We start from the raw sequence: 23391 nt of genomic DNA, 5'->3' as shown, positions 1-23391 counted from the left end.
AGAGTAGCCAAGTCCCTGGCTGGTCCACCCCCTCATAGCAGCAGTTCAGAGGTGAGTTTCCTGGTCTCTCAGGTGCTCCCCAGCAGGATTGAACCTATTGTCCACGGTGGCAACCTGCTCATTTCGTGCCTTCATTGGCTTTGTTCCTTTCCCTGTGTCACTTCCTTGACACACCCACTCCAGTGCTGATGCGACACCTCTCACATAAGGGACCCCTCCCCAGTCCTTGCCTTGGGGTCTGCTTCTGAGGAGCTCCAACCAAAACAGCCCCTCAAGGGGTCAGCCCGGGGAAGGCTGGACCTCCAGGTGCTCTGTCCATTACGATGGTCCCTGACAAAGAAGGAGGGGAGATGGGATGGTGGAGTTCACGTTTACTCAGTGTCTATGGTCGTAGATTTTCATCAGCAGAACCTTGAATGTCTGCCTGCAGGACATCAACTGGGTTTAGATGGTCAGCTCAGTCTAGTGTCCATTTCCTTTGGTGTCATGAAAGGGATTCACTTCTGGGTGTGGCTGTGAGAAACGGGGTCCGCTAGGAATCACTGGCCCAGTCTTTTCGTCTGACTTGGAAAATATCACAGTGTGTGGACAGGGCTGATTGCTGCTATGTTCATGCAGCTGCCATCTGTGAATACCGCCCATATAATTAACACCTCTCCCCAAAAAACCCAGCGTGCCTCTACATTTTTATGGCTGAAACCATGGCATATGGAAGTTCCCGGGCCAGGGATCAAAGCCGAGCCACAGCAGTAACCAGAGCCACAGCAGTGACAATGCCTGATCCTTAACCCATTGTGCCACAAGAGGACTGCAGATTTTTTACATTTCTAGTTATTTCCAGATGGTGTGGTCCCGGGACCACACTTCGATGACCCACTGGGCTAGATGTAAAACATACACAGTACCAGGGTTGGAATGTTTTCTAAAATTAGACTATTGGCCCAGAGTCTCGATTTGGAAAAATCGAGGCGCTTCTGCTGGTGGAGCTTTTGAAAGTGCAGCTGCCAGCATCTAAAGCATAATAAAAACACAAGCGTCTACACATTTCTGAGTTCTGGGACAAACAAAAGAAAACACTTCCCAACAAATTCTCCTCCCCTGCAACTGCACATTCCAGCGGCAGCGACTCACCTTTGGGAGTTTGGGGCATTTTATCAGATGATTGTCTTCAAAGCAAGAGAATGTGCTCACAGAGCATTTGGTTAATCTCTCTTTTAAGGACAAATGTGGGCTGGCCTTTTATTATCACTCTGAGCCGCTTTAAAGGTTGGCTGATGGGAAGTTCCTATTGTGGTTCAGTGAGTTAAGAACCCGACATAGTGTCAGTGAATTTGTGGGTTTGATCCCTGGCTTCGCTCAGTGGGTTAAGGACCTGGTGTTGCCATGGCTGTGTCATAGCTGGCAGCTGGGGCTCTGATTTGACCACTAGCCTGTTAACATCCATATGCCACAGGTGTGGCCGTAAAAAGAAAAAAAAATCAGTGACTGATTATTCTTCATTGATCGAAAGAATGAGCCCAGAAGCTAAATACCCCTAGATAGATTTCGCATTGATTTAGTTCAGTTTAGTGTCCCGTACCTGGAAACACACATCCCTTTGTAATAATTGGGTTCATTCTTTTGCTTCTGATTGAAAAATAATAATTCAGACCATGTGTGGGTCTCTCTCTTTTTTTCTATTTAAGGCTGCACCTGTGGCATATGGAGGTTCCCAGGCTAGGTGTCAAATCAGAGCTGCAGTTGCTGGCCTACAATTCAGCTCACAGCAACGCCAGAACCTTAACCCACTGAGCGAGGCCAGGGATACAGCCTGTGTCCTCATGGATATTAGTTGGGTTTGTTACTGCCGAGCCGAAACAGGAACTCTGCTCATCATGCTATTTAACAAGTCATTAGAAAGTCAGTAAAAATTCACTTAGCAAGGCCTCAGTTATTGGCAGGTGTACATGGCAGGTGGGTCTCCAGAGAGGGGGCGAGGAAGGGTCTGCAACATCTTACTGAATTGTTGAAGCATTTTAAGTCAAGTCTAGACATCACAGTCCTCTCCTATTAAGAGCATGAATACTTCTTCGTGCTTATTTCATTGATCCAAACAAGAACAGTGAGATCAAATTTGGTGAATTATCAAAAAGTTTGGTGAGAACATTCGACCTTCTGTCACAGGTGTCATTTCCAACTTTTTTTTTTTTGGCTTTTTAGAGCCATACCCATGGCACATGGAGGTTCCCAGGCTAGGGGTTGAATTGGAGCTGCAGCCGCCGGCCTCCACCACAGCCACAGCAACGCCAGATCCTCAACCCACTGAGCGAGGCCAGGGATTGAACCTGCTACCTCATGGTTCCTAGTCTGATTCGATTCCACTGAGCCACGACGAGAACACCATCATTTCCAACTTTAAGGGCACAAACGCTATTCACCACAGTAATCACGCTAAAACATACATTTGGTATTGAAGAGACATAGTCTCAAGGTGAATGTCACGAGTCCTTGGGAGAAAAATAAAAATGAAGGTTTGCTGTTCCATAGGGTGTCTTTAACTTCATTGATGGTTTCTTTTGCTGTGCAGAACTTTTGAGTTTGATGTAGTATCACTTAAGTTTTGATTTTGCTGTTTGGGCTTAGGTCACATCCAAAAAATCATTGCCAACACCTATATCTGGGAGCTGTTTTCTTCTAGGAGTTTTTTGTTTAAATGATTTAAATTTTTTTTTTTTTTTTTGTCTTTTGCCATTTCTTGGGCCGCTCCCGCGGCATATGGAGGTTCCCAGGCTAGGGGTCGAATCGGAGCTGTAGCTGCCAGCCTACGCCAGAGCCACAGCAACTCAGGATCTGAGCCGCGTCTGCAACCCACACCACAGCTCCCGGCAACGCCAGATTGTTAACCCACTGAGCAAGGGCAGGGATCGAACCCGCAACCTCATGGTTCCTAGTTGGATTCGTTAACCACTGCGCCACGACGGGAACTCCTGATTTAAGTTTTTAATCCATTTAGAGTTTATTTTTTGTGAATGATGTAAGATAGGGGTCTAGGTTCATTCTAAAATAAAGGTTTCAGGAGTTCTCATTGTAGCTCAGTGGTTAATGAACCCGACTAGCAACCATGAGAACGTGGGTTCAATCCCTGGCCTCACTCAGTGGGTTAAGAATCTGGCGTTGCTGTGAGCTGTGGTATAGGTTGCAGACGTGGCTCAGATTTGGCGTTGCCGTGGCTATGGCGTACGTAGGCCAGTGGCTGCAGCTCCAATTCGACCTCTAGCTTGGGAACCTCCATATGCTGTGGGTGTGGCCCTAAAAAGACAGAAGACAAAAAAATAAAAGTTAAAAAAATAAAGGTTTCAGAAGCTCCCTGGTGGCTCAGCAGGTTAATGATCCAGCATTGTTACTGTTATGGCAGGAGTTTGATCCCTGGCCCTGGGAACTTCTGCATGCTGTGGACATGGCCACAAAATAAATGAATAAGTAAATAAATAAATAAATATTTCAGTGTTAAGGGAAAACTATTTCTCAGTCTTAGAAACTCAACTCACAGATGATAAGCTATAAGATAGAGAACAAATACAGGTGGAACTTAAAATTTAAGGTTAATTGTATGTAAATATACCCTAACTTTCCCCCTAATCTTTCTAGATCACGTTTTCTCACCCTTGGTGCTTTTTAGGGCCACACCTGTGGAGGTTCCCAGGCTAGGAGTCCAATCGGAGCTACAGTTGCTGGCCTATGCCTCAGCCACAGCAATGCCAGATCCCAGCAGCGCCTGCGACCTACACCACAGCTCACGGCAATGCTGGATCCTTAACCCCCTGAGCGAGGCCAGGGATCAAACCCACAACCTCATGGTTCCTAGTCGGAGTTGTTTCCACTGTGCCACCACAGGAACTTCACCACTGATATTTTGGACTGGAGAATCTTTTGTTGTGTGGGGTTGTTTTGTATATTGTTGGATATTTAGTAGCATTCCTGGCCTCTACCCAGTTGATGTCAGTAGTGACACCCAAGTGGTGACAATTAAAAATGCCTGGAGATTGTGCCAAATGTCCCCTTGGGAGGCAGACTCACTCCCTTCTGAGAACACCTGTTCTAGACCAGGTCCAACAGGCTGACTCCACCCTTTGCTAGAAATGCAGAATCTCAGACGCCCTCTCAGACCTACCAAACAACAATCCACCTTTTAAGATTAATTAATTAATTATTATTATTTTGGCTGCACCCACAGCATTCAGGAGTTTCGAGGCCAAGGATGGAACCCATGCCACAGCAGTCACCAGAGCCACAGCAGTGACAATGCCAGATCCTTAACCCACTGAGCCACCAGGGAACTCTAACAATCTGCATTTTAATAAGACCCTGCATGGCCCGTGTGTGTTCAGACACCCAGCTGATTTCACACCCAGGCCAGTGCCTCTCAGGGAGACCTCTCCATTTGTCTGTGTGACTCTCGTTGCAGGAAGCTGATGAGGCTCTATTGCGAAACCTGCGCCTTCAGATCGAAGCCCAGTTTCTGCAGGACGACATCAGTGCGGCCAAGGACAGGTACAAAAAGGTAACCATGATCCTGCCAAAGCCCTTCCCTCCAGAAAACCAGTCCAGGGTATTTGTGGCTGGATAATGAGATGGCTGGAGTGAGCTGCCTCTTGTGTGCATTGAGGGCCCTGGGTTGGTTGCTGGTCAGCACTTAGTGAGCCAGGCATGCAGAGGAGGGTGAGGCAGTGTGTGTGTGTGTGTGTGTGTGTGTGTGTGTGTGTGTGTGAGCATGCGCACGTGGGGGGGGGCAGGTGTTGGGTTCTAATATTTGTATAGGACATTATGGTCCACAAATGTTTGTATGCAGGTCAATCTTGGTCAAGCTATAACCTGTTAATTGGTTTAGCTCAGAAAATGGAGAAAATGCAAAAAGTGTAATTTTTTAAGCCTCAGATAAGGGAACACATGGCATCCAAGAACCTCCGCTCGTGTAATGCTATGTTCTGCCCCCAACTCCACCAGCTTCTCACAGACCTCACTCTGGGGGGGCCTTGATATTCTGGAAAAATCCAAACCTGAAGCTGTGTAACCCAGGGCCAGTAACCTAAGCTCTCTGAGCTTCTCCGTCTTCAAAATGCAGATGCCAGACTCAGCTTCCTGCACAACTGTGTTAACTGAGCCTGGCAGACCTGTGGGCCTGGCCACGCCCCTCGGGCTGGCCTGTCCAGTTGGGCTCTGGCCTCCCTCTAGCTGCCAGTATCTGCTTCTCTGCCTTAGGACCTTCTCCGGGCAGTGGAGGGCAGCTTGGCCTCACAGGAGGTACTGGGGAATTCATGCCCCTGGAATGGCCTCAGCCAGGGACGGATGGATAGGTGAACACGTACCCCAGTTCCCGCTCGCCTGCTGTTATGAGAGCCCCACTAGGCTGAGATTCCAGTGCCCATGGGTGACTCGCTGATAACGCTGTGAGTTATCTCGGCTGCCTTCCCTTCCCTGTTTCACCTCCCCTCTGTGCTCATGTTTCCTGGGATCTGTGCCCAAGCAAATAATTTGCACCCAGATCCTGCCCTGAGGGTCTGTGTTGTGCTCAGCTGGTTGTTATCACAAACTACCACAGACTGGGTGGCTTCTGAGTAACAGAAATTCATTCCTCTCTTGGAGTTCCCGTTGTGGCACAGTGGGAACGAATCCGACTAGGAACCATGAGGTTGCGGTCTGATCCCTGGCCTCACTCAGTGGGTTAAGGATTCGGCATTGCTGTGAGCTGTGGTGTAGGTTGCAGATGTGGCTTGGATCCTGTGTTGCTGTGGCTGTGGCTGTGGCTGTAGGCTGGCAGCTGTAGCTCCGATTTGACCCCTGGCCTGGGAACCTCCGTATGCTGCGGGTATGGCTCTAAAAAGCAAAAAAAAAAAAAAAAAAAAAAAAAAAGAAGAAGAAGAAAAGGAAAGAAAAGAAAAAAAGAAATTCATTTTTCTTCAGTTCTTTTTTTTTTTTTTTTTTTTTTTTTTTTTGTCTTTTGTCTTGTTGTTGTTGTTGTTGCTATTTCTTGGGCCGTTCCCTCGGCATATGGAGGTTCCCAGGCTAGGGGTTGAATCGGAGCTGTAGCCACCGGCCTACACCAGAGCCACAGCAACACGGGATCCGAGCCGCGTCTGCAACCTACACCACAGCTCAGGGCAACGCCGGATCGTCAACCCACTGAGCAAGGACAGGGACCGAACCCGCAACCTCATGGTTCCTAGTCGGATTCGTTAACCATCGCGCCACTACGGGAACTCCTTTTCTTCAGTTCTGAAGGCTGGAACAGGGAGATCAAGCGACCAGCGGGTTGGGTTTTGGCGAGGGCCCTCTTCCTGGCTCGTAAATGGCTGCCTTCTTGCTGTGCCCTCACTTGGCTTTTCCTCAGTTCCTTTGTCCAGAAAGAGCAAGTGCCACTTCTTACGAGACCACTAACCCCAGGCCGAGGGCCCCACCCTCATGACCACACCTAGATCTAATTATTTCCCAAAGGCTCCGCCTCCAAATGCCCTCCCTCCGGGGGGAGGGACTTCAGCATAGGAATTTTGGAGGGACACAACCTCTCACCTATAACCGGCTGCCTCTGGGGAAATGCAGACTGAGGCGATATGAGGTAATATAGGCGAGGTACCTGGTGCAACGTGTAGCTGGGCAGGGCTCTGCCAACGTTAGCGTTTCTTCCAGCCTCAGTGGGTACCTGCTTCAGCACCACAGGAGGCCCCTGCTCTGCACTGAAGGGATGAGCCCTCCCTTCTTTCCTCCAGCTTTCCATCAGACCCCACCTCTTTCCTCCTCTCCACCTGCCTTCTTGCTTCTGCTGTATTTTTCAGGAATCCTGGGAGCCGTGCCGGGGGGCAGCTTCTAAGCAGCTCAGAAAGCATGCTTCAAGGTCTTTTATTATAATAACAATAATAATAATAATAATAATAATAATAATAATAATAATAATAATAATAATAATATAGTCAGAGCTCACACCATGAAACTTCCATGCCTTATCTCACTGGATCCCAACAGCAGCTTCTTGAGAAAGTGTCTTAGGTCCCCTATTGGTGGAGAGCTCCCAGGGGGAGGGGGAGGGGAGCAGGATGGCACAGGGGATGGGGCTGAGCAAGGCTGTGGCCTCAGTGGAGTCTAGCCTCACCCGATCTCAAGATCCCACGGGGGACTCTGGAGCATTAGTTACAGCACAAGTTTGGCCCCACCTTGAGGTGAGAGGGCTGGCCTTTTGTCCTCCTGTGCCTGCAGGTCTTTGGTCCAGGCTGGGGATGAGGTGGGACTGGGGGGAGTTTTGTAGCTTCCTGGACAGGTCAGGCCAAGGGCAGTTCTCTGTAGAGGCGCAGCTGGGCTGTGTCGTCAGCCCTCACGCACGGAGATGGACACAGGGGCTCTGCTGGCCAAAGGGATCACCTCTTCCGGATTGTTGTCCCTCTTTTATAGAAGAATCTGAGTTTTAGGAGGTTTAAATAGCTTGCCCGAGGCCACTGGCAGGTAGGCAGTGATTTAGTCCAGGCCTGGATGACCTAAGCCCGTCCTTTGAAGCACCGCCCTGTTCTGATGTCAGCAAGCATCCTTTGTAGCTGCCATCGCCTCTTTGTTCTCCATCTCTGCTCTGCTGTCCTAACCCTGCCATCCAGGGCTCTGTGGAGACAGCAGCAAAGCAGCTGTGTGACCAAAGGAAAGGTGGAATAAACCAAGCCTCAGTGTATTCAGTGATCCCGTTGTTTTTGTGAAAGTTAAAGGTTAATTGCCCTCTGCACGGATCATGGTCTGTCCTATTTGTGGTGCTAGAACACATGAAAGCATTCCTCCGGAGTCACCTTGTCCTGGAGGGAGAAAATCAGGTAGCTCAATTTTTTTTTTTTCCCCCCTGGCTGCACCTGTGGCATGTGGAAGTCCCCGGGCCAGAGATTGGACCTGTGCCCCCACAACCATCCGAGCTACTACAGAGACAACACTGGATCCTTAATCCACTTACTGCACCACAGTGGGAACTTCTGGGCAGGTCACGCTTTTTTTTTAATAATTAAATTAAAAAAATTTTTTTTTATTTTATGCTTTTTAGGGCTGTAACCGCGGCATATGGAAGTTCCCAGGCTAGGGGTTGAATTGGAGCTGTAGCTGCTGGCCTCCACCAGAGCCACAGCAACATGGGATCCTAGCCATGTCTGTGACCTAAACCACAGCTGACAGGAATGCCAGATCCTTAACCCACTGAGCGAGACCAGGGATCGAACCTGTGTCCTCATGGATGCTAGTTGGGTTTGTTCCCACTGAGCCACAGTGGGAACTCCTCGAGTTTTAATGAGAACACTTTTCTTCCCCCAACAGAATCTTCTGGAAATTCAGACCTATGTCACCATCCTGCAGCAGATCATCCAGACCACCCCGCAAGCAGCCGCCATAACAAGTGGGATGAGGGAGGTAAGAACTGGAGCCCAGGCTGCAGGGAAACTGCACTGGGGACTTGTCTTGCAGCCCCATGGGCCCCAGGTAACAGCAACCCAGGAAAGGGGTTCAGGTAAGACGTGAGGGGCCCGATTGGGTTAAGTGTACATTCACACTTGAAGTTTGCTCTTCTGCTCTTTTAACTCAGACGGTGAACACTGATATTTAGACATCTGAGGACATAAACTGTGCCTCTGACCATCTTCTTAGGTATTTCCTCTTGAGGATTATAAGCTGTTCTTTCTTGCCTAGTTTTTTTTTTTTTTTTTTTTTTTTTTTTTGTGTGTGTGTGTGTGTGTGTGTCTTTTTGGGGCTGCCCCGGTGGCCTATGGAAGTTCCCAGGTTAGGGGTCGAATTGGAGCTACAGCTGCTGGCCTACGATGCCACAGCAGCATCGGATCCGAGCTGCATCTGTGACCTACACCACAGCTCACGGCAATGCCCGATCCTTAACCCACTAAGCGAGGCCAGGGATCCAACCCTCGTCCTCATGGATACTAGTCGGGTTCATTAATTACTGGGCCACCACAGGAACTCCTCTTGCCTAGTTTTAAAGAAACTACCAGACAGTCTCCTAAGCATAGAGGCATTGCTGCCTCCCCACCAGCAATGAATGGGAGTTTCTGTTGCTTTGCTGCCTTGCCCCAACTGGGCATGTTGGGGTTTTGCTGCCTGCTATTCCGATAGCTATGTTGTGTCTGTCACTGTGCTTTTAACTTGCATCCCCTGATGTCTAATGATGTTGAGCATCTTTTTTTTTTTTTGTCTTTTTTTTTTTAGGGCTGCACATGCAGCATATGGAGGTTCCCAGGCTAGGGGTCCAATCGGAGCTGTAGCTGCTGGCCTACACCACAGCCCCAGCAACGCCAGATCCAAGCCTCGTCTGCAACCTACACCACAGCTCACAGCAACGCTGGATCCTTAACCCACTGAGCAAGGCCAGGGATCAGCAACCTCATGGTTCCTAGTCGGATTTGTTTCTGCTGCGCCACAACGGGAACTCCTTGAGCATCTTTTCATGTGCTCGCTTGTCATCTGCATATCTTCCTTGCTGGATACTCAATGCAGGTCTTTTTGCCACCAATTTTTTTTTTTTTTTGTATTGGGCTGTTTGTTTCCTTCTTCCCCTTATCAATTTGATCATCCTTCTGAATTCAGAGAACCTCAGACAACTGGGGACTCTGTTTTCAAGGTCAGGGTCTGCTAATGGTGATCAGAGTCCGTGGCATGCAAACTGTTGGGAAAGAAGAGAGATTACTGAGGCCGATTTGTTAAAAACTGGGACTCGGATGGAGATCCTTATTCCCCATATAATGTTCCAGATTCCTTCTTCATTTGGCTCTCTGGCAGCTTAGTAGGATAGAGACATATTTTTTCCCCTAATGTGGTTGATGGGATTCTGTGATGTGTAAAGAAACTGAAAAGGATGCAGATGAAAACAAAAATGTCACATGTCCTTTCTCCAGAGGAGTGGTCCAGGGTTTCATGGACTGTGAGCAGATAAGATTCTGGGTTTTTCTGCAAGGATAACTTAGGACAGACGTCTGTCCAAGCCCACACCCTGCAGAACTGGTGGGCTAGGGTAACTGCCTGCTTGATGTTTATTTATTTAGCCTATTTTTTTTTGTATCAAAGCTAAAGAAATCCCAAAACTTGCTTTCAGAGACACTTTTGAACCCTGCCAAGTAACATCTAAGAGGCAGGGGAGTCACTATTTTGGGCCTTGATGGGGACATTCTTGTCCACGTTGCTCACCAGCCGTCATTTCAGGTTCCTGCTCTCCTTAGTTCGTGTAACTGGGGTTGTCACTAAAGCCTAAAAATAGCTTGTCCTAAAGCCTTGATTTCTTTGTCAGAGATTTCTTTCCAGATTCTTTCTTCCTCCCTCCCCTCTTAAATTTTTTTATTAGTGTATAGTTGATTTACAATGTTGTGTCAATTTCTGCTATATAGCATAGTGACCCAGTCATATATATATGACTGGTATATATATATACCTTTTTTTGGGTCATACTATCTTCCATCATGTTCCACTCCAAGAGACTGGATATAGCTCCCTGTGCTGTACAGTAGGACCTCATTGCTTACCCATTCTAAATGTAATGGTTTGCATCTACCAACCCCAAACCCTGTCCATCCCACTTTCTCTCCCCTCCCCCTTGGCAAGCACAAGTCCAGACACCTTATTTCTATTTTGCAAACTCATCCCCCCCTCGTGGCATATGGAGTTCCATGGCCAAGGATCAAATCCGAGCCACAGTTGTGACCTACAGCACAGCTCTGGCAATGCTGGATCTTTAATTTACTGTGCCTGGCTGGGGAGCGAACCTGCGTCCTGGTGCTGCAGCGATGCAGCCCATCCCGTTGCATCACAGCGGAAACTCCCATTTTCCCCTTTGATTCGAAGGTGTTTTATGTCGAAGCACACTTTTGCAGTCATCTGTTCCTTTGTAACCCAGTTCTTCTGAGCTGTAGGAATGCAGAGAGGTCTCAACTTTGATAGTGTCAGTGATGATCATTGATCCTCAGCATCACCCAGGAGCTTGAGAAAAATGCAGACTCTTTGTTCTACAGCAGAAATGGTCACAACACTGTAAATCAACTGTACAACTTTAAAAAATGAATGGAAAGGAGTTCCCATTGTGGCACAGCAAAACAAATCCACATAGTATCCATGAGGATGTAGGTTCAATTCCTGGGCTTGCTCAGTGGGTTAAGGATCCAATGTGGCCATGAGCTGCAGTGTAAGTTGCAGATGTGGCTTGGATCCTGCATTGCTGTGGCTGTGGTGTAGGCTGGCAGCTGTAGCTCTGATTCGACCCCTAGCCTGGGAACTTCCATATGCCTCTGGTGCGGCCCTAAAAAGCAGAAAAGAAAAAAAAGGAAAGAAAAATGCAGCCTCCTCTCAGCCCGACCCCTAGCAATCCCACTGAGTCAGAATCTGAATTTTAGCAAGATGCTCAGGGATTTGTGTGCCTGTTAAAAAACATTTGGAATGTATCACGTTCTTTATTAATCTCAGCTTAAAAATTCTACATACAAGCAAAGTGGTTGCTTTCCGATTTGCTCCATGACTCTTGTTACTGTCCTAGAAAATTTCAGTCATGTTTGCATAAAGGATGTAATTAGCGCTGCTTCCTAGGAGCACGGGGTCAACATGTTCCCGAAAGCATAACGTCAGTGCCCTCCAGCCCGAGGCCACTGTGACACCCCTGTGGTCAAATAAAGCGGGTTTATTATTCCCTGTGGGAAAGGAGGGTGCACACTGGGGAGGAAGGATTTGTGACAGCTCCAGGCCTGTGATTTGGGGGACCAGGGAAGGTAAGCAGGCCCTGCAAAGGGCTGGGGGCTCTCGAGGGGGCTGGTCTTACGACTGAGTATCTCCATCAGAGGCTGAGAAATAGAGTGAGACCAAGGCTGTGCTTGGCAACTGAGCAGCATCACTCGTGTTAGCGATTGTTTCTGTGGTTCCACTGTGGCCTTTTGGTCCCAGCTCAGATGTTGTAGAGTGGTCTTGTTGCTGTCTTGTTCCCCTGGGATCCTGGAGTGACATCTTTGGCTGTTGGGGTGGCATTGGCTCTAAGTTTGTAAGTATGGAGTGTTGTGGCGGGGTGGGGGCGGGTTAGTGCCAGCTTCCAGCTGCAGGGCCATCTTCCTTCCTCTTCAGTGAGTATCCAAGGGGAGGGTGTCCTGGGGGCCAAGCCCCTCGGGGGGCACCCTGTGGGCAGTCCTGGTGGGGGATGAGGGATGAACAGGAGCTGGGCAGCACCCTGGAGAAGGTTTGCCCTGTGTCTGCCTCCATCCTGAGGAAAATCTGTGCATCCTCCATGCAGTGGTACCCGGACAGGACATGAGTCCCCTCCTGCTCCTGGCCACCCCCTCGGCTGTGTCTTTGAGGCTGGGAGGTGGGAACTGAGGCACAGAGAAGCCAAGAGGACAGAGACAGAGGGAGAAACAGACTGAGAGACACAGGGGGAGAGAGAGACCTAGAGAGACTAAGAGAATGCATGTCTCCAGCGAGAAACTCAGGAATAAACGAACCATTGGGGAGGTCCTTCCTGCGGCTCTGTCCCCAGGCCCACTCTTCATCCTGCACACTTTGTCTTACTCTTGCTTTCGCTGCATTGTCTTGTTGCTCTGGCCACTTTGCAGGTGGCTGGAAAACAGGTGGCCGGCAAACAGGTGGCCATGAATGTGGGCATGGCAGGTAGTACTTGTGTTAGACTCTGTGTCAGAGGGTGCTGGTCTAGGAGTATCTGTTGTGGCTTAGGGGTAATGAACCTGATTAGGATCCATGAGGACGTAGGTTCCATCCCTGCCCTTGCTCAGTGGGTTAAAGATCCGGAGTTGCTGTGAGCTGTGGTGGAGGTCACAGATGTCACTCAGATTTGATGTTGCTGTGGCTGGCAGCTGCAGCTCCGATTTGACTCCTGGCCTGGGAACTTCCATATGCCTCTGATGTGGCCCTAAAAAGACGAAAAAAAAAAAAAAAAAAAAAAAAGGTATTGCTGTAGCTGCTAGACCTAGTGGTTTGGATGTTTTTGGATAATGTGGAGAGGCTGGCAGGAATAGGGCACCCCTGTTCTGCGGCATGTGGAGAGGTTGAGGGAGAGCCTCCTTCCTTCCAGAATGTTCCGTGCAACACTGACCCGGGCTTCCCTGCTGGTGTCCCTGTTCTGTGCCAAAGTGGCAGCTCAGCACAGTCTGTGGCTCTGACCCAGGCTGACTGTGCTGTCCCTGTGGACACAGAGCAGAGCCCAGTGAGAGTAATGCCTGAGTTGCCCTTTGGATGGAAGGGAAGAGGCCTTATCCATGGTCCCCCAGCCAGTTTGTGGCATGACCAGGCCCACAGTGCAGGTCACCCGACACCCTCCATGCTTTTACACTTAATGGTACTTATGGTTCAGACTTAGAAGTCAAAGTGAAAGGGCATTAAGTGGCCGTGGTGGGCCCGTCTGAGTGAGCTTGGATGCTGTGACAAATCCCACAGACCAGGCAGCTCAACCAGCAGACTCTTAATTCTCACAGTCTGGAGCCTGGAGGGCCAAGATCACGGGCCAGCAGATTCAGTGCCAGTGAGAACTCTTGTCCTGGCTGGCAGATGCCACCTTTTCGCTGTCCTCATGTGGCCTTTCCTTGGTGGCTGCTTGGAGACAGAGGGGAACCTGATGTCTCTTCCTCTTCATATTCTTTTTTTTTTTTTTTTGTGGCATGTGGAAGTTCCAGGACCAGGGATTGAACCTGCACCACAGCAGTGGCAACACTCCATCTTGAACCACTAGGCCACCAGGGAACTCCGCCTCTTCCTCTTCTTATAAGGACACTCTTACTGTTGTGGGGGCCCTACCTTCGTGACCTCATGTAGGCCTACCTTCCTGCCTCCAGGCTGTCGCATTGGGGGTTAGGGTTTCAGCCTGTGAATTTAGGGGGAACCTAAAATGCAGAACAAATGAGGGCCCCTCACCTTCCCCCCCAACCCTGGCCCTCGCATTTCCTTGCAAATGTGTGTATGTGTACGTGCACGCAATAGGTCTGGCTTCTCTGTGCAGGAGAAGCTCCTGACAGAACGGGAAGCTGCCACCCTGCAGAATCAGCTGGAGGACAGCCGGGAAGTGCTCTGCCTCCTGCAGGCCCAGAAGGTCGAGCTACAGGCCCAGGTAGGCTCACGCCTTCTGCTTGTATGTCTTATGCAGTGTCACATGCATGCAGAGGGGTGCACACCTATCCAACTTGGTGAATTCTCACAAACTCAACACATGTGTGCCAAGCCCCTGGAGCCAGTAACAGCCTTCTGAGCGGTTGACCAGCTGTCCACACTGAAGGAGGGCTGCCCAGGACGCAGGCCTTTCTGCCGAGACTGGAAAAGTCCTGAGCTAATGGGGACAGTGGGTCCCGCTAATTCTCAGCCCAACAAAGGTTTCCCCTTGGGCCCTTTTGAGTCTCTGCCCTTCTGCCACCAAGTGTAGAGTTGTGTGACAGGAAAGTGAAAAAAGTCGCATGTTAATTGGAAAGTGTGACCCTCCCCCAGGTGTCATTTCTCATTAAGGTCCATTAGCACCATCTGCTGGTAGGTTTTAGTAAGACACGCAATTTCTTCTTCCTTTTTGAAAACATTGGACCTAAAGCAGTGTGGGGACATTGGTGGACCAGGCAGGAGGTCTCCCGTCCTGGTGCGGCTCACTGTGAGACTGTCATGGGTTCCGAGGACCATGCTTTGCAAAGGCCAGCCCTACAACTGTGCATGAACACTTATCTGTCACTTAGTCATTTCTTGCAAGGCCCATGTGAGGTCCGGGAACACTGAGCAGAGCCTGGCATGGCTCCTGGCCGGGCTGCCCACAGCCCAATGGGGAAATAGATATAAACCAGATGGAAACAATCCAAGTGGAAACAGAAACCCTCGCTCAGGGTGAAGTTCAGGTTGCCTCGAGGCCTGCACCTTCCACCTGCCTCTCTCCCCACTATCTTCTCGGCTGCTGTCCTGGAAGTGACCTTGGGCCATCCGTGGGCTACTCTCCTCTCCTCTCCCGATCCCTCCTGTGGTTCTCAGCACCTGCCCTTCTGCTGCTCACCCCTCTTCTTCGAGTCCCTTTGCTTCTGCAGCACCCAGACCGGCCCCACCTCCTCCAGGAAGCCTTCTGTGATGCCTGGGCTTCCCTGTGGGCTCTAGGATACCCTGGGTTTGTATCTGTGACCAAGCCGCCTCCACCACTGGACTGTGGCTCCTGCTAGGAAGGTCTGCGACTCTTTCTCCCACTGTCAGGCTGGTGCAGGACGGTGCCTGATTCCCATTCTGAGGTTGCTCCTGTTGGAGACACCTCATTAGTCCACTTTGAGCTGCTGAAAGTGGGACTTTTATTGTTTTCCCTGAACACCCCTCCTTCTGATGAACTGTGGAGTTCCCTGGTGGCCAAGTGGTTAAGGATCCGGCATTATCACTGCTGTGGCACAGGTTTGGTCCCTGGTCCCGGGAACTCCCACATACTGTGGGTGTGGTCAACAAACAAACAAACCAGAAGAACCTGGATCCACTGAGTCCAGGTCCTCCCTGCTGAGTCTGGGTCTTAAGGGAGAGGATGGGATGGGTTTCCTTATCGCTGTGTCTTTGTCCACAGACAGCAGCCCTTGAACAAGCTATTAAAGATGCCCACCTGTGTTACGATGATGAGATTCAGCTCTATAACGAGCAGATTGACACCCTGAGGAAGGAGATCGAGGAGTCAGAGAGGAGCCTGGAGAGGTCTTCCTATGACTGCCGCCAGCTGCTGGTCGCCCAGCAGACCCTGAGGAACGAGCTGGACCGGTACCATCGGATCATTGAGAACGAAGGCAACAGGTGTGGTCACAGCTGGGCACGGCCGAGGCAGTGCGCCCACCTCCATCAGGCCACTTATGTGTTCCTACATCTTTGGAGCATGCCTCCTGTGTGCCAGCTCTAGGCAGTGGGGATGTGGCGGGGAAGGAAACCCCAGATCCATGACCCCGTGGAGCTGGAATACTGTGGGGGAGGCAGAGGAGGAATGGATTTATGATGGGGAGTGTGGCCTGGGACAAGAGCTGTAGGGTAAACTGTGGCAGGGAGGAGGGGAGTGGCGGCGGGAGTCATGGTGGGAATGTTTGAAATGTGAAGTAGGGTGGTCAGAAAGGCCCTGTGGAGAAGTCCTCTTCTGGCTCCATGGGCCTCTGGGGACATAAATGTCTTAGCAAAGAGAGAATCAGGAGCCATCATTGAGATGCGGCAGGTGACGTGCTTGCATTGTACCTGTAACTTGACTAGCGCTCAGAGGCATTGGTGTCGTGACTGCTGCTGCCATCGTGGCTTTGAGCAGCTGGTTGGGTCAGTGATGTGGCTGTCAGCAGGCTGTGTGGTCTCCTCCAGGTAATGGAGCTGTGGCTTCAATTCTACTTGAGATTTGTCTCTGTCTGTGTGTCCATCTCATCATCATTCATACCTGCATCTATATTATCTACATCCTCATCATCTATGCCTATGTCACCTACATCTACACCTCCATCATCTACATCTGCTCCTCCATCATCTGCATTATCTATACCTACATCATCTATATCTGCACCTATATCATCTACATCATCTACGTCTGCATCTCCATCACCTATGTCATCTGCACCTACATCATCTGCATTATCTACACCTACATCATCTGTATCTTCACCTGCATCATCTACATCTGCATCTCCATCATCTGCGTCACCCACACCTCCACCATCTACATTATCTGTACCTACGTCTTCTCCATCTGTGCCTACAGCATCTACATCATCTACATCTGCACCTCCATCATCTGCATTATCTACATGTATACCTGCATCATCGACACCATCTACAGCTCTACCTACACCTACTCTACATTATCTAAATGTACATCTACATCATCTATGTCTACCCTGTATCTACACTTAGGTCTGCATCTGTATCCGCATCACCTACATGTGTTTACAGCTACACCACGTCTACACCACGTCTGCACTTACATCATCTACACCTACTTCTACCTCACCTACATTTATATCTACATCACCTACACCTGCATCACCCACACCTACATCATCCACATCTACACACAATCCCTATACTTACACCTGTATCCATGTCTGGATCATCTGCATGTCCATATACTCCTGCATCTACATTTTCTACACCTACATCATCTCTTTCTACACCTGTACTATTTACACCTACACCTACATCATCTCCATCTATGTTCTATCCACACCGACATCTGCATCATTTACATCTCTCATCTACACATATACCTGTATCTACATTCTCCATAGCTACACTCACATCTGCATCACCTAAACCTAGACCTCATCTATAGCTACATCATCTGTATCTATATCATCTTCATGCCCATGTTCACCTATAGCTACATCTCTACTATTTATATGCACACCTACACCTGTATCCATGGCTGCATTGATGCCTATATCCACATTCATATCCAAAGATATTCAGAGAACGGATTGAGCTGCTTCATATAAGGACTCTGATTCTCTATTAAGTTGAGATTCTTTGATTGCATCTTGCTTATTATTTGGATTTAGGTGAAGCACCCAGGTGTTTTCCACAGGAGCACTTCCTTCCCTGAGGCTGTCTTGGCTGCAAGTGCTCTAATGTGTGGCAGGAAAAGCAAGGTTTTCTTTTACTTTCTCTAGTTATGGTCAATGTATTGTGTAGAACTCCAGATTATATTTATGTCGCAATGCTTCATGCATGTAGGTTTAAAAATACGTCTTGAATTGGCATTTAAACATCCTTGTAAAACATGTTTGTTTCATAGGCAGGGCTTCACCAAAAGGTAACTGGATACCTCTTTTGTTGGTTTATGTAGAACTCCCAATTTTGGTATTCACGCTGGTAGAAATATTGCAGGCATAGAGCAAGGACCTTCTGAATACTCTTAGATTCACCTGCCGTTTACATTTTATCTCAGTTGCTTGAACTTACTGCTCTGATTATATATAACAATTTTTAAAAAAACAAGTTGGAAGTGTCATATCCTGGTTGCCCTAAATAGTTCAGCCTGACCGGCCATTCTTTTATTTAAACCCTCCCCCTGCCCCGCCACAAACAAAACCTCTGTTTAACAGAGAAGGGGTGTTTTTAAATTAGCAATTTCTGCTTTACAATTTTTCTGTGTTTCACAATTTAGGACTTGAGCCCAAAGAAAAGATTATTTCCTTTCTGTTGTCATGCAGAGTGTGCATGCGTTTCTGATTCCTGAGCAGCCAGATCTAGAGAAAGAAAGAAATGGATCTTTCTCATTTTTGCTCTCCATTAGAATCCCTCTTGCCCCCACCATCTCTTTGGCTCAAGGAATAGAGATGGTGACTACTGACCACTCTCTTTCTGGTTCTTTTTGCCAGACTGAGCTCTGCCTTCATTGAAACACCCATCACACTGTACACAGCGAGCCATGGAGCCTCCCTCAGCCCTCGGCACGGTGGGAAAGGTAGGTTCCCAACCCTGACTTCTCCTGTTTTCTGTCCTGGGAAAAATGGAAAAAAAACCAAGTGGCTTTCTCCCTGAACTTAACCTTTAGGCTTCCTTCCGATCCATGTGGAAACTCAGTGCTTTCTGTGAGGTCCCCTTCTCTCCCTCACTGATGTGCATCACCAGGTACGGGGTGATGGAGCCCCAAAATTTATGATGAGAAAGTCAGACGGGGGTAGGCATCCCAAAAATGCCTTCCCTGAATATGAGGCATTTAACTGGGGAGAAAAAAAATGCAATTCAGCATTTACTTCAGCAAGAAATGAATATTGAATCGTATCTATCTCCCCCCATTAAATGAATGATTTTCTTTTTCTTTTTAGGGCCTTATCTGCAGCATATGGAAGTTCTAAGGCTAGGGGTCAAATAGGAACTGCAGCTGCTGGCCTATGCCACAGCCACAGCAACATGGGATCTGAGCCATGTCTGTGACCTCCACCACAGCTCATGGCAACACTGGATCCTTAACCCACTGAGTGAGGCCACAGATCAAACCCATGTCCTCATGGATACTAGTTGGGTTCTTAACCTGCTGAGCCACAACAGGAACTCGTATATGACTTTTTTTCCTTTTTTTCTTTTCGGCCACCTGGCAGCATATGGAGTTCCCGGGCCAGGGATCAGATCTGAGCCACAGTTGTGACCTGAGCCACAGCTGTGGCAATGCTAGATCCCACTCTGTTAGGCCGGGGATCAAACCTACATCCCAGGGATCAAACCTCCACCCCAGTGCTCCCAAGATGCTGGCAATACCATTGCACCCCAGCAGGAATTCCTCAATGAACTTTTTTTTTTTTTGCTTTTTTTAGGGCCACACCTGCAGCATGTGGAGGTTCCCAGTCTAGGGATCAAATTGGAGTTACAGCTGCTGGCCTACACCACAACCACAGCAACACAGGATCCAAGCCGAGTCTGTGACCTACACTACAGCTCATGGCAACGCCAGATCCTTAACCCACTGAGCGAGCCCAGGGATCAAACCTGTGTCTTCATGGATACTAGTCAGATTCATTTCCACTGTGCCACGAGGGGAACTTCTTTAATGAACTGTTTTATGCACAGGTGCTTAATCTAGTGTCAGGAGCAGAGTAGATGCTTCATTTTTGTTCGTTTTCTCTTCCGTTCAAAGCTGAGCAGGAGCAGCTTGCTGGCCAGTGAGGCTTCTGCCTTCAGCGTTTGGTCTCACAGGTTTCATGCTCCCGTGAAATATTGGCTCACGGCACAGTCACCTTGGCCCTGAACAGACAGTGTGTGGAGAGAAGAGAAGCCTGTGATTCTAGTGCCTTCATATTCGAGTGTCTGACAGCTCAGAGGGCTTCTGGAAATGGGGTTCTAGAATCAGAATGTGGCTGCAGGGGCAGTGGTCCCCAGACTCCCAGTGCTGGCTCCAGGGCATGTGGCTGTGTGCAGGGCACTGAACTCACAGGGTCCTCGGGCTTGGCTTGATACTCTGCTGTCGCTGTCTGGGAAATCACCCCCACCCATTTCTTTTTTTTGCTTTTTAGAGCTGCATTTGCAGCATATGGAAGTTCCCAGGCTAGCAGTCAAATTGTAGCTGCAGCTGCTGGCCTACACCACGGTCACAGCAACGCCAGATCTGAGCAGTGTCTGTGAACTATACCACAGCTCACAGCAATGCCGAACCCTTAACCCACTGAGCGAGGACAGGATCAAACCCATATCCTCATGGATATTCGTCAAATTTGTTTCCACTGCACCACAGCAGGAACTCCAATCTTTTTTTTTTGTCTTTTTGTCTTTTTAGAGCCACACCCACGGCATATGGAGATTCCCAGATTCCCTGGCTAGGGGTCCAATCGGAGCTGTAGCCACTGACCTACACAAGAATCACAGCAACGTGGAATCTGAGCGGCATCTGTGACCTACACCACAGCTCATGGCAGCGCCAGATCCTTAACCCACTGAGCAAGGCCAGGGATCAAACCCACCACCTCATGGTTCCTAGTCGGATTCATTTCCACTGCGCCACAGTGGGAACTCTAACTCCAATTCTTCCCCCTTTTGAACAGGGGACTCTGCCTTTTCCTTTCTCACTGGGCCCTGCAATTGGGCAGCAGGTCCCGCAAGCACCCCCTTCTCCCACATGTGCTCCCAGCCGGTTTCCTTTGACGTGTCCCCCTCCATGTCCCCTCCTCCCCGATGGCCTCACAGCCTGCATCTGCCATTCCTGCTCTCTCTGCCCTGTCACTGAGGGTCAGCCCCACTAGATGCCTTGGCTCCGTGTGTCTTTGACCTCTGTTAACAATGGGAGGGAGGGACTGGAGAAGACCTTTGGGGTGAAAAGGTTAAAAAACCACTGCATGAGTAAAGCTGGAAGGCCTCAGGGATGAGGCAGGGTGAGATTTTTATGTTTTCTTAAACTTTCCATTTTACCTCTTGGTTGGTCTGAAGAAATGAATACAGCCTCAGGAACAGGGGATGCCTATTCTGAGTTTCCCTGCATCACTTCCTCTTGTTGCCCCAGAAGAAAGGGATGCTGATCAAGGGGTGGTTGTGTTTATTTAGCTTGGGGTGCATGTGGAACAAGGGAGCCACTCCATGGGTTGGTACCATCCCCGAGCCCGAAGCTGTTCTGAACCTGTCAGCGGCCCAGGTGGCTCTGCGTCTCTCCTTTGGGGAAGCCTGAGGTGGGAACGGCTCTGTGGGTTGGGTCCCCCTGTCTCGTCTGTGGATTCGAGTGTCACAGGGATGAGCTCAGCGTGGGGGTTGGCATGGGGCAGGGAGAAACCCTTAGCCCAGTGAGTTGTACCCAGGGTGATGGGCACTGAGGGTGCCTTCCCCTCCCTCTGCAAGCCCAGAGGGGCCAAGTGACTTGTCCAGAGCCACACAGTGGCTGTCAGAGTTGGGTGTTCCACATGGGCTGTGGAAGCAATGGACTCAGGAATCTTTCCCTGTTGCTTTTGATCATAAAGTAAACCCCACCCCAGTGCTAGGTATGGGGCTCTGAGATAATCAGCCCATTTTTCTTTTAAAAATTATAGTTGATTTATAATCAAAAATTTTTTAATTAAAAATTTTTTTGTTATAGTCGACTTACAATTTTTAAAAGGGTTAAGTCATTTTATTATTTAAAACAAATTTCTAAAAAAATTTTCTTGTCTTTTCAGGGCTCTCTCTCTTTTTTTCTTTTTACAGCTGCCCCTGCAGCCTATGGAAGTTCCCAGCCTAGGGGTCCATTCAGAGCTGCTGCTGTCAGCCTGTATATACCACAGCTATGCATTTTTCAGCCAATAATTTTCTTCCTCTTTCATTGATGATTATATTTCACTCGTTGTCCCTTCCTTTTTTTTTTTTTTTTCTTTTTTTAAGATCTCGCCAGGGTTGTGCAGGATATAACAACAGCAAAACCAAGACAAAAAGGCCTCCCCAAGAATGTTCCAAGGAAAAAGGAGATTATAGTGAAAGACAAAGCAGATGAAAGTCTGGAAGAGGCACCACTGAGGGGTCTGGAAGACGCAAAGCCGGGGCGGGTGGTATTTAAAGAAGAGGAAGAATCTAAGCTTGAATCAGGGGATGAAGGAGTGAGTCTCTTGACCCCGGTAGGGGCGCCGGAGGATGTTCCAGATGGAGGGAAGATAAGCAAAGCCTTTGAAAAACTAGGCAAGATGGTCAAGGAGAGAATGAAGGGCCCCAAAGAACCTGAGCCTCCCCCTGAGCTCTATACCAAAGGGCGGTATGTGCTGGTCTCCGGGGATGCCAACTTCGTGGACCCGGGCTTCTGTTCCTTCTCTGTCCCAGCCAAAGGGGGTGTGGTTGTTTCCAAGGTGGATGACTCTTTGCATCCTGACCTTGGCGTGGAGCCCTCTCCCCCGCAGCCTGAGCCCCCTCTGGAGGACGGACAGGGGCCTCCGCCAGAGAAAGAAGATGCTCTGCAGGATGGACAGGGGCCTCCCCCGGGGAAGGAAGATGCTCTGCAGGATGGGCAGGGGCCTCCCCCAGGGAAAGAAGATGCTTTGCAGGATGGACAGGGGCCTCCGCCAGAGAAAGAAGATGCTCTGCAGGATGGACAGGGGCCTCCCCCGGGGAAGGAAGATGCTCTGCAGGATGGGCAGGGGCCTCCCCCAGGGAAAGAAGATGCTTTGCAGGATGGACAGGGGCCTCCGCCAGAGAAAGAAGATGCTCTGCAGGATGGACAGGGGCCTCCCCCGGGGAAAGAAGATGCTTTGCAGGATGGACAGGGGCCTCCCCCAGAGAAAGAAGATGCTCTGCAGGATGGACAGGGGCCTCCGCCAGAGAAAGAAGATGCTCTGCAGGATGGGCAGGGGCCTCCCCCAGGGAAAGAAGATGCTCTGCGGGATGGACAGGGGCCTCCCCCAGGGAAAGAAGATGCTCTGCAGGATGGGCAGGGGCCTCCTCGGGGGAGAGAAGATGGACACCCCCCTGCCAAGCACACTGCAGACAAGGGGGTTGAGATAAATGAACAGAAGGGCCCTGGGAAGAAGCAGGATGTTCAGAAGGAGGACGAGGGGGCCAGGAGGCCCTGTCCCATGGTCATGCCTGCTCCAGAGGGACCGTCCACACCCCAGTCTCAAGGGCCTCGGGTCACTTATGGGGGGCCCCTGGGGCCTGGGGCCAGGAGCAGCAGCCTGCCAGCCAGAAGCCCTCCCAGGACGCTGGCCTATGAGAAGGTGGAAGTGATGGAATCCATTGAGAAGTTTTCCACCGAGAACATTCAGACGTATGAAGAGACTGCTGTGATTGTGGAGACCATGATTGAGAAGACAAAGGCCAACAGGAAGAAAGTGGGAGAGAAAGGCTCCGGGGACGCCTAGCTCATGGGGGGAAACATCCCTCGGGCCGCTGTAGGGATGTGCTTTGCTGTTTTAGAATAAACCTTGCGAGAGTGAGGGTTCTTGTTTGGGTTAGAGCAGACTTGGCCCATCTGACATTGCCAGTGAAGCCTTAATTAAAGAGTTTTCTTTGCTTGCA

At 49.6% G+C, this 23391-nt stretch overlaps 1 protein-coding gene across 4 annotated transcripts in view; it reads left to right on the top strand.

Moving 5' to 3' along the window:
- BFSP1 (beaded filament structural protein 1) overlaps nucleotides 1–23391 on the top strand; it is a 32910-nt gene extending 9519 nt beyond the window's left edge. Inside the window, exons 3-8 of one of the 4 annotated variants that reach the window (XM_085004527.1) lie at nucleotides 4445–4540; nucleotides 8311–8403; nucleotides 13976–14083; nucleotides 15542–15762; nucleotides 18315–18400; nucleotides 21772–23391. In XM_085004527.1, coding sequence (XP_084860653.1) covers nucleotides 4445–4540; nucleotides 8311–8403; nucleotides 13976–14083; nucleotides 15542–15762; nucleotides 18315–18400; nucleotides 21772–23234 — 2067 coding nt within the window. In that variant the 3' untranslated portion in view covers nucleotides 23235–23391. Of the gene's footprint in view, nucleotides 1–4444; nucleotides 4541–7906; nucleotides 7985–8310; nucleotides 8404–13975; nucleotides 14084–15541; nucleotides 15763–18314; nucleotides 18401–21771 lie in introns of those variants that run through there. The other 3 variants (XM_085004528.1, XM_013985099.3, XM_085004529.1) reach the window with 3 other exon arrangements.

Source organism: Sus scrofa, chromosome 17 (genome assembly GCF_054392235.1).
Source record: "Sus scrofa isolate SSC_HxYL_T2T_F1_AM1 chromosome 17, Sscrofa_HxYL_maternal_Yorkshire_Landrace_v2.0, whole genome shotgun sequence".
Classification (NCBI taxonomy): domain Eukaryota; kingdom Metazoa; phylum Chordata; class Mammalia; order Artiodactyla; family Suidae; genus Sus; species Sus scrofa.
The sequence above is the reverse complement of the archived record's forward strand: the minus strand, read 5'-3'. Positions and strand labels throughout refer to the sequence as shown.